This window comes from Anoplopoma fimbria, unplaced genomic scaffold, assembly GCF_027596085.1.
Source record: "Anoplopoma fimbria isolate UVic2021 breed Golden Eagle Sablefish unplaced genomic scaffold, Afim_UVic_2022 Un_contig_9152_pilon_pilon, whole genome shotgun sequence".
Taxonomy (NCBI): Eukaryota; Metazoa; Chordata; class Actinopteri; order Perciformes; family Anoplopomatidae; genus Anoplopoma; species Anoplopoma fimbria.
In genome coordinates this window covers 61,206-72,768 of record NW_026553805.1, presented here as the reverse complement: position 1 = coordinate 72,768, position 11,563 = coordinate 61,206, and the positions used below count along the sequence as shown (strand labels likewise).

General features: G+C 41.3%; 1 protein-coding gene across 1 annotated transcript; it reads right to left on the bottom strand.

Annotated features, from left to right (window-relative positions):
• Positions 1-747: 747 nt before the first annotated feature.
• LOC129116844 (RAD50-interacting protein 1-like) lies at positions 748-11,244 on the bottom strand. The gene is made up of 4 exons (XM_054627538.1): positions 11,150-11,244; positions 2,260-2,440; positions 1,666-1,784; positions 748-1,212 (listed from the first exon to the last, which is right to left on the bottom strand). The coding sequence occupies exons 1-4, from the start codon at positions 11,242-11,244 to the stop codon at positions 999-1,001; spliced, it is 609 nt and encodes a 202-aa protein (XP_054483513.1). The 3' UTR covers positions 748-998.
• Between the last annotated feature and the right edge of the window lie 319 nt (positions 11,245-11,563).

Sequence of the window (11,563 nt, the reverse complement as noted above, 5' to 3'; positions counted from 1 at the left end):
CATCATGGAATAGTATGTTATGTAAAAGGCATAGTTTAATGTGTCAAAAAACATCATCGTATAGAAGGTCATTAAAAAAACATCATAGTATAGTATGTCATAACAATGTCATGGAAAATATATATTTTTTATTGCAATAAAAATGTCATGCAAATTGTCATAGTGTAGTTACTACACTATGACAATTTGCATGACATTTTTATTGCAATAAACACTGTAGTATGTAGTAAATGGAATACACGTTACAGTCTAGTAGGCCGTAAAAAATAACTAAATATTATTATTGTCATATTATGGTATGTTATAAACCCGTCATAAAAATGTCAGTATTCAGCTATTAAATAATAATAACATATTATGGTAAAAAAAAACGCCATTATACCTGCTGTACCACACCAGTCTGTTAGATGGGTGTTCAGGGAAGTTTCACAATTTCTAATCCACAGTTTCTTTCTAATCCTTTGTTGGAGACTCTCCTGTACCAGATATCAGATCCGCTCGTTCCCTTAGATTTAATGGATGTTCTTTTCCCATTAGGTTCTCAAGTAAAGTCAATAGTTACAACCATTAACTCATGTTTACTGAGGTAATAAATCAAGTTAGATGTAGAGTCATTTTCTCAAAGACTTCTATACAATCAGACTTCTTTTTGCAACAAGAGGAGTCGCCCCCTGCTGGACAGTAGAGAGAAATCAGGTTTAAGGCAGAGCAATAACAACACTGCAAACAGCAAAACAGAAAGTCTGTTAGGGAACCATTGGCGTTTTATTACATAATCCATTTTGACATAACAATTGTCATAACTATTTTGTCGTGGTATACTTCAGTCAACTGAGGTGACAGGTTAGTGGGTCCCTGAAATATAGTGCAACACAATAATAAGTTGTTACAATGACTAACTTACTGAACACTAGGTGATCAGTCCTAACTTATCGTATTTACAAAAGAATGTTAAAGCTAATGACAAACATTTGACGAACTCCATCCAGGGAGGGTCGTTACTGTCCGGGCCAGGAGGCTCTGAGGTTGAGGAGAATCAACACGTCAGAGGCAGCCAGGCAGTAAACCCCCAACTCGTTCAGAGCAGACTCTGGTGGAGGATCGCCTGCACCCGCCCAACCGGTCCCTTCACCCTCAGAATCTTTGAGGAGATTCCTCAGCAGAATGGCAGAGCCCACATTAAGACACAAGATGATGCACGCCTCCTTCACACTGTGGAGAGGGAGGGAGGGAGGGAGGGAGAGAGAGGGAGAGCGTATGGAGACAAAACTAATTAGAATGGTAGAACAGAAGTTCTCCCTTTCACAATGGCATTACGTAAACGCTGTAAAAACTGACATTTAAAGGGTTAAAATTCTAAAAAATAAATGAACATTTTGTAGTGATGATAGGACTGATGTCAGATAACAGATTAAACTTGGTGAAAGTGAAAATAACATTAATATATAATATGTTAATGGCAGTTCTTTTTAAAAAGTGAGGCACAAGGGTTAAGGAAGAGCAGGTCAACATTCCCTCTTCAACAGAGGTTCAAAACACACACACACACACACACACACACACACACACACACACACACACACACACACACACACACACACACACACACACACACACACACACACACACACACACACACACACACACACACACACACATTCTTACTGCTTAAAGAAGTTTTCAGGTCTTTTGCAGTAGTGACCAAACAGAGGAAATAGATTTCTGGTCATGTCGAACTGAAGCTGAGCTGCTCCACCTTCACTGAAATGATTGGACAGGATCACCTGACAGACAGACACAAGGACACCTTCAGCACGTTTCATATGAACTACATGGTAAAACAAACCACCATATGTTAAGAAATGCTGTCCCCTCGTCCTGAAATGTTCTTGAATCAATACTGGATATACTAGAATAGAGAATCCTAGAATATAAATACTTCCTTGTTTTATGAATGAACGCCAGTTGAAGCAGTTGTGGTGCGTCACTTTGGCCAATCAGCGACTCTCATCCCTGTACTTTCAGAAAGTACTACCCCCCAACCAGGGCCTTTTCGGGGGGTTAATTTACCCCAAAATACCTTCTGCACCTTCTATTCTCTTTTAAATGAGTGCCAGTGTAAATGTTGGGGTATCTAAAGCGCCCTCAGTCAGCCTGACTGTGTGATTTCTACTTTATGTTGTGTTTCATATGCTCTGTCCAAAATGGGCCCTAAACACAAACAGTCCGATGAGGTTCTCCTGCGTATTCGTCTCTTACATCCTGGTAGAGGACGTTGTCGAGTCTCTCTGCAAGGCCCTGCCAGGCCAGTTGGAACAGAGGAAGACTCAGGACCTGATGAAGGTTCAACAATCTGTCCCTCACACACAGCATCATGGGACATGCTGAACTGGACAGGGTCATGGTGGACTGGTCCTGCTGGGGCGGTAGGGACAACCACCTAAAAGAAGAGACAAAGTACAGGCAAGAAGGAGAATAAATCATTTCAGATCTTTATTCCTCAGCTTCTGTTTGGTGAAATGAGCAGAACTAAAGCTATGGGCGGAAAAAGTAATCTATCTTTGAAACAATGCAGGCAAAAGCTGAGGTTCTGAATGTCACTGCTCCAAGAGTTGGTGGCTGATTTCTCAAAGTGGTTGCCAATGGCAACCAGTCAACCTTGCAACCCTCACTGTAAACATTCAGCTGAGATCTCTGAGTCATAGACCACACCAAGATTTCTTGCTTGTTGGCTTGAGAGGATTTCATTTTAACTCAACTACCACATGTTTTTCAGGTTTTTTTCCGCCCAATTCACTGACACAATAATCAATAAATTGTAATTATATTTTAGAGCACTACACAAGAAGACTGCCACTGGCAATGGGTGAGGTCATTTGGCATGCAGGTGAGAGAGAACTCCAAAATGTCCCTAAATCTCTCATCCACACATGTTTCTTGTGTGCCATTGGTTAAGGCAACCTTAGTGCCTCAACTCCTAGTTTAGAGGATGTTAAGACTTTTAAAAGATGAGCCAGGCAACTGAAAAAATGATCCAAACTGGTCTCTAAGCTCAGAGGTCTTGGTAACTCCATCTACAACTGGCTACTTTATTTTTGACAGGCAGCTACTGTACAGCCTGAACAGCGACAGTGATGAGAGGGCCCATAGGAGCTCGATGTTGTCATGACAACAAGTTAATGTCAATAGGACAAAATGAATCATTGTTGACTTTAGTAAAAACAGAGGGGATTGTATTCCTGCTTCCATACACATCAATTCATCTTCCATTCCATTCATCTATTGAGATTGTTCACAGTTTTTAATTCCTGTTTGGATCAGAAGGATGACTGCACAGGAGAGTAAAAGACTAAAAGGAACTATAAAGACAGCTGCTGGAATTGTTGCCACGGAATTAAAACAACTCTCGGAACCAACATGTTTACATTAGATTGACAACATGTCACCCCCCTACTGTCTTTCCCCAATATTTCCTGTCTCCCTCTCTCTCTGTCCAAAATCTTGATTAAATAAGATAAAATGCCCAAAAATCAAAGACCTGATGTCGCTGGTATGTGCCTTAACCACTAGGCCCGTCACATCAGCGTTTATATTTATATATTTCAGAGCAAAATCAAGTTATTGCTATTAGACGGATAGAGTGAATTTCTTCTCTGGGAAGAGGTACATTTTGGTGTAGTCTAGTATGAGACCTCTGAACCACTGCCCACATCTCACATCTGTTCTGCAATTTAAAGAGGTTCAGTAATTAGTTAAAAAGTTGTTTCAGGAGAAACATCCTGAGCTTTCTGGGCAGGATTAAGAATGGGGACATCATATTCCTGTACTAAAGCTATGAAAATAAAGAATTGCAACAGATCCGTGTGACATACATTTTATCATTGACCTTATTCATGACTGCATGGTCCTTCCACCTGCAGCCCATAGTGTACTACATGTGGACTGTACATGCTGCCTATGCAGACACACAATGTAGTTTAAACTGAACCTTGTGCACGTCAGTTTAGGGACTACACCCACGCTTTTACTAGGCTCTCTCTAATAAATATAGTGAATGGATTTTGAGTTGGGAGGGGAATCGGAGAAATTGAAACTTCGAGAGCGGTAGGGAGAGAGGGGAGGAGAGGGAAAAGCATGAGGTGCATGTTTTATCATTTATCAGAATGGGATCATTTATATTATATGTAACATTTATAAGATACTGATATTCTACCATAAAAGAAGAGTAGATTTTCAGTGTCTTGCCAGATTTGCTTGCAGAATGCTATGAAAATAGACCAGTTGACCAAGTTTTCAGGCGTATCCTGTGTGAACAGGCCAACTGGGTTCTATGGGCACCGAAAGTAAACCAAAGTATGAGAAAAAAAACATGTCAACTTGATGATGGTACTTGACGAACAGTTATTCGATAACTGAAATGAGATACTGAGATATTTCACAGAATCTAAATGTAAAGCAAGCTGTGGAGAACCCAGGACCTCCGGGGGGGGAAAGCAATTGGCCACATCCGGATGGGTACACCCCCCCGACAACGCGGCAAGCAGCAAAACTGGGTGACGAGCAATCTTCCGGTTCCGAACGGCCACACAAAAACTTGACCTGCTGTTGCTGCTAAAGGAAATGTGAAAGGGATCCCAGAGGTCAGTGAGATTCATCCACTGGAAATTCCATGACAATCTATCCGAAAGTTGTTGAGATATTCTAGTATGAGCCAAAGCGACCACCATTTCCAGAGCCATGTTGCCTTTTTATGGGTTTTTCTCACCTGCTGGTAAATAAAGTAGCACATCCAATCACTTGGGTCTAATAGCTCCACCCAGGAGCTGCCAGAAGTCCTATTTTAAAAGGCTGCACCTATACTTTCATTAGTGCATATACAGCCACCCTTTGCCACAGCGGCCCTGCTATTGTACTGTTTGCCATTCACCTTTCATTCGGAGCCCAAGCTCTAAAGGAGACAATAGAGCAATTCTGCAGCCATAGCAGGTAATCTTTATGGAAGGGCTGGAAACAATGGGAGCCAGTAGGCAGGGGGGTGGGGTTCACATGGTAATAAGTGGACAAACCCGGGAGCAATTAACTCTGTTGTAATCCTATTGAGTTCAATCAAACAAAGCAAGTAGTACTTTCAGAATAAAGGGAGAAATAAGGAGCAAAAGGAAATGAGCAACTTTGAGTGCAGCACCTGTAGAAATGGATGCAGGGGACAGCTTCAACAAATGAACCATTTCAGGCACTCGGGAGGCATTTGAACCTGGGTGAAATGCTAACGGAGGAGAGGGAATTTAATCAGCCCGGCTCGCTTTAGGTCTCTAGTCATGGAACAGTTTGACTCAAGTTTAATAAAAGACTTTGCATTGAGAAAATTAAACCAAACTTGACAGCAGATGCACATGTTAGATTTAGGTGGAACCACTTCTTTATGAATCCTTTCTGGTCTTAAAGTGATCTATGAAAGCATCTACTCCAAATGACATATTTGCTGCCCAAATCTAAAAGCTGCTCAACTGTTTTAATCAATGCGAAAGCATCCATGATGCCAGAAAACTGGTCAGCACTGCCGTCATACAATAAGAGCATTTACCAAGTCTGTCCAGAACAAGCCTACTACTACAGCATTAACGTGTCATATGAGACAGTCATATTCTGAGGTTCTCAGTTTCCGCAGAGCAGAAGAAATCCAAATCCAGTTATGGATTTAGTGTTTATCGAAATGAGATGCTTACAGTATATTAGCCTCAGTTATCGAACTATTCAGAGCTATATCCCTCTCCAAACACCGGACCGGATCCAACACCCGTCTTGAAGCAAGACCCAAAGAATTCAGAGACTTTTGCCTGCTGACTGAGGGAGAACCCCGGAGACAGCGGAGAGCCAGCAGAGAGCCACAGGTCCGTGAACCCTCAACTTCACCCTCTTCACCTCCGACGAACCGGCTTTTTGCAGATGATGTGGTTCTGTTGGCTTCTTCAGAACGTGACCTTCAGCACGCACTGGGGCGGTTCACAGCCGAGTATGAAGCGGTCGGGATGAGAGTCAGTACCTCCAAGTCTGAGGCCATGGTTCTCTTCCGGAAAACGCTGGATTGCACCCTCTGGGTTGGGAGTGAGTCACTGCCCCAAGCGAGGGAGTTCAAGTATCTCGGGATCTTATTCACGAGTGAGGGTAAAATGGAGCGGGAGATGGACAGGCGGTTCGGTGCAGCGTCAGCAGTGATGCGGGCGTTGTACCGGACCGTTTTGGTGAAGAAGAAGCTGAGCCGTAAGGCAAAGCTCTCGATTTACCAGTCCATCTACGTTCCAACCCTCACCTATGGTCATGAGCTTTGGGTAGTGACCAAAAGAATGAGATCGCGAATACAAGCGGCCGTAATGAGCTTCCTTCGTAGGGTGGCTGGGCTCAGCCTTAGAGATAGGGTGAGGAGCTCAGACATCCGGAGGGAGCTCGGAGTAGAGCCGCTGCTCCTTCGTGTCGAAAGGGGCCAGCTGAGGTGGCTCGGGCATCTGATCAGGATGCCTCCTGGACGCCTCCCTTTAGAGGTTTTCCAGGCACGTCCAACTGGTAAGAGGCCCCGGGGTAGACCCAGAACACGCTGGAGAGATTATATATCTCGTCTGGCCTGGGAATGCCTCGGGGTTCCCCAGGAGGTGGAAAGTGTTGCTGGGGAGAAGGACGTCTGGAGGACCCTCCTTAGCTTGCTGCCCCCGCGACCCGGCCCCAGATAAGGGGAAGGAAATGGATGGATGGATGGATGGATGGATGGCTTTACAATCTGTACACATGCGACATCCTCTTTATAGTACTATATACACTTATTGGATTGCTTAAAGAAGTGTAAGCCACTCCCCCTAGCAGTTAAGAGGACAATTGACCTATTGAAGCTAAAGCACACCTCTCAGAGCAGTTCCTGATTAAAGGCACAGGAGCATCAAACACAACAGAGCATCAAACACTTCCTGATTAGAGAATATCAGAACAGTAGAATCAACAGAATCAGCATCAGTCACTAACCCTTTTTTAAGCAGGCTTGGTACAGTTTAAGATCAATTTTAAGAAAGCAGAAGACAATATACTTAGTCTATCCTAGCAGAATCAAGTAGTTCAGTATCCCTCCAGAGTCAAAATACACGTCACTTTAACTTTTTCCATGTTTTGTTTGCAAAAACGTCAATTTGTACAGTAACTGGTAAAGATGCATGTCGAATAACTGTAGTGCAAAAATGTATCCAAAACGAACATCCCCATTTTTCATGCAACAAGTCCACAAAGGTGATGGGGGAACAGAACAAAAATATGAGACCTGTGCTGGAAAACAGGCGCGACATATCCCGCAAGGAAACGCAAATGGAACCAAAGAAGAGACGGCTGGGACTTCCGGTGGGACACACAGAGAGAAATGCACCCCCAAACACTGCACAAGAAGGGGAGTCAAATTCAATTAAAAAGTGTATTCAATTCAATTCAATTCAATTCAATTCAATTCAATTCAATTCAATTCAGTTTATTTTGTATAGCCCAGAATCACAAATTACAAATTTGCCTCAGACGGCTTTACAATCTGTACACATGCGACATCCTCTTTATAGTACTATATACACTTATTGGATTGCTTAAATAATATTTGCTTATATTTTTTTTAAAAACGGTCAGAAACATCCTATCATACAATGAGGTTTTAAGTCCTGTTCCCTGTCAGGTAAAATACCCCAAAAGTGTCTTTTCTGATAGGAATTCATACTTTACATGAGTTTCTTCAAGTAAGGGCCTCTGGACTCATAATAACAAGTTTCCTTATGTAATTTCATGAAAACATGATACTTTCATCACTTTTAGATGCATTTACAGCTTTTCTGCTGCAAAAAGACGTTTCAGCCTTAAAATACCCCAAAAGTTTATTTTCTGACATGAAATCGTTTTACATGAGTTTCTTAAAGTAAGGGCCTCTGGACTCACAATAACAATTTTCGTTGTAATTTCATGAAAACATGATACTTTCATCACTTTTAGATGCATTTACAGCTTTTCTGCTGCAAAAAGACGTTTCAGCCTTAAAATACCCCAAAAGTGTCTTTTCTGCAACGAAACCATACTTTAAAAAAAAACTCCCACAAAAAAAACTTTAAAGGGGAAATAAAATGAAGAAATGTCAGGAAAGCAACAGAGGAGGGACCCTTTGCCAAGGATGTGCAGAAGTGTAATAGATGTTTTGTGTACAGAATAAAGAACAAAAATGTAATATATATAATAAGAGTGATAACAGCAGTATTAGTGCTAATAATTGCAGCAATTATTATATTAAAATTAGGAAAACATTTCACACGGAAGGAGGCCTACACAAGGAACACAGATATTTACCGTACTGATAGCGTTAACAATTTGACGAGGAACGACTGGAGAGACAGTGCTTTTTAACTCCATTCTTGAAGCATAGCTAGAGCAGGAACTCACTGAAGAAACACAGAGAGGCTGGTATGGCCGAGACTACAACAAGGATGGGGTCTAAGAGATGGTTGGATGGCTTAGATGCAGAAGTGAAGGGCAATGGGAAAAAAGCAGTCTAAATATAAATCAGGTTTTATAGCTGTTTCTAAGTTTCCTGTTTTCTGAGGATACATTTGTACCGGTGGAGGGCAGGAGCTGATTATCTTTGTCTCTAATAGTTACAATTTTATCATTATAGAAGTTCATGAAGTCACTACTACTGAGGTTTATAGGAATACACGGCTCAACAGAGCTGTGACTCTCTGTCAGTCTGGCTACAGTGCTGAAGAGAAACCTGGGGTTGTTCTTATTTTTCTCTATTGATGATGAATAAATAACTGCTCTGGCATTACGAAGGGACAAGATTCTTTCAAATTGGTGCACCGTTTTATATTTTCAAGTTTCAAGCTTTGTTTCATTGTCTTCTTTTTAAGAGGGACAATGGAGTGGAGTATAATTTGCAGTGAGCCTGTAGCAATCGATCAATCTGGGAGGGACTAAAGTTAATGTAGGATTCCTCTGTGACATTGAGACATGGCATTGAACTAAATGCAGATGGAACCGCTTCATTAAATTTAGCTACAGCAAGGGGTGAAAGTAGATTTAAGTGTTGCCGGCCATATTACCACAACCTTCATCACTTTATATTGTTCTCCTCCCATCTCCAGCTTCAGCCTTTGCAGTTTTAATGGGTAAAGTTGAGAAGATAAAACAAATCAAATGTTTTGCCACGGGCCCTAAGTCAATGTATGGCACACTACCTGTGTTTTTATTTTACACAATAAAACAAGAAGAAAATTTAAAAAATCATTAGTTTGTTTTGTTGTTAATCAGAAGAAAATTACAACTAAATTAATCGACAACAGTAGAATACTTGTTAAGCAAGGAAGTAAAAATGTGCACGCACAATGTTATGCTGCTGTCCGTTGGAACTGAAAACATTAAACCTCCCAACTTATTTTCTTTTCATTTTAATTTGGGAGATTTTTGCAAGAAACGCCAAAAAGCCACAGCACTCGATCTCAGACAGTGATCTGCAGCAGAAGGTGCCGTTTGACACCAGAAGGCCTACTTAACAGTTTTGGAAAGGTAGCTAGCACGGATTAAAAAGCTGCAGATCTGTGCTGGACACAAACACACTGACACTGGAACAAATTAGAAGCAATTTATGTGAAAACTACAATTACATCCCCACTGGGAGAGCGCATGAACAGCTCAGATTATGGTGCATTCAGGTGCTCCTCGAATTGTCTCTTTTGCAAGTTGTGAAGCTCTTCCGCCTTCTGTGTGTTCATGAGCTTTAAGCCTTAATGTGTAAAAAACGTTTATGCTACAAAGAAGATGTGTTGGATTTTACTACTCAAACAGCATGGTAGCTGTTCTTGAGTTGTTTCTCTGACTTGAGGGGGCATGAAGGATTGGGGGTTTACCAGTCGGGAACACATTTTTGCGATTATTCCAAACATTTAATTCCTCTATTTTGTTGCACTGTTCCGGTGTAATGATGACATGTGGCTAAACATTTCCTTGATGATCAGATTCCGCAGGGGGCCAAAGAAATCTACCCAGCATGCACATGACCAACCTTCAACATTGAAATGCCGTTGTTGTTTCAAGTTTGAAAAACATTTGAAAAAACGTTTAATGCTAAATGGTTGTAAAAAGGTTAACAAAATGCTAACAAATCAAGATTAAATTCAGTACGCTGTATCAACATAATTTCTTCAACCACAGACATAATACATTTCTGCCTTTAAAATTTGTAATATGATAATTTTTATTATTTCACTAGCCTATTATTATATTTTTTACATGAAAATGTAACACCAATAATATGATGATAATAATTATAACAATATAATAATTGTTTCTGTAGGTCTAATAGAGCTCCCATTAAATGCATATCATATGACATTATCAAGCCAATTTGGATTATTTTGTTCCACCCAGACCATATATGACAGTAGACATCATGGGTTAGGGTTGGGCAATCGCCTACAAGCTTCCATCGTCCGATAGTGCCCCCTAGCGATCGCCGATAGTCGATGCTAGCCGATAGTGGGGGTGCGAGCGCACGCAACTTTTTTTTTTAATAAAAAAATCAGCGTGAGCCTCCGCTGATTTAAGTTTCGATACGTCATGTTACACAAAAATGGAGGCTATCTTAGTTAGTAAGACGACAGCAATTTCGCCCATATGGAAGTTTTTTGGATTCAAGCCAAATGAGAAAGGTGAACCTAAAGACGTCAACCAGCCGATATGTCGGCTTTGTAGAAGGATGATTCCGGTGAAGGATTCCCAGACAACAAATGTGATGTCATTTCGCCGTGCGAGCAGAGCGGTAGGTTTCGAGCCCCTCCCCTCTCCTCGTAGCAGTGAGTGAATACGGCAGGTCAGCGCTACATAGTGTGTTTCCACCTGTGCCAGATAACTTCAATTACAATTTGCGGGGCTTTTTAAGTTGTAAAAAAAAGCCACCACAGCGCCATATTTCAATTTTTAATTTTTTTATTTTTTTATTATTAAAAAAATTATCGCCTTTTTATCGGCAACTTGAGACGATCGACGATGGAATCCATCTATCGGCGATAGTCGATAGAATCGACTATCGGCCCATCCCTATCATGGGTACAAGTATCTTTTATATTTCCTGCTCCTAGTTCCTCACTTGAACCGGTAATCGTTCTGATCTGCCATCTTGAAGGCCGTCTGAAAGCTCTTCTGTCTGCTCTGAAGAGCGAGGTGGGATCTCTCATGGGCCATGAGAGAATACCGAGAGCAGCTTTCACGGGAGTCTTTTAACGGCCAATACGCCCGCCTCTTGGATATCAAGTATCAAGTAGTCAAAATCACTGAAGTTTCATACCAGAGTGAAGACAGATCACCAATTAAACTCAAGTCCATCACTCCCAAGCTTAATATTTTATTTGTTTTCTGATTCATCATCTGGTTAAAATATATGTTAGTTGTAGGTCTGAATAACAAAAGGATCACAAACAACTTTCTTAATTTGTCAGAAAGATCTGTCTTTTCATGCCACTCTGACAGTGATAACTGTGTGCCTTTATTTGTATTATCAGCA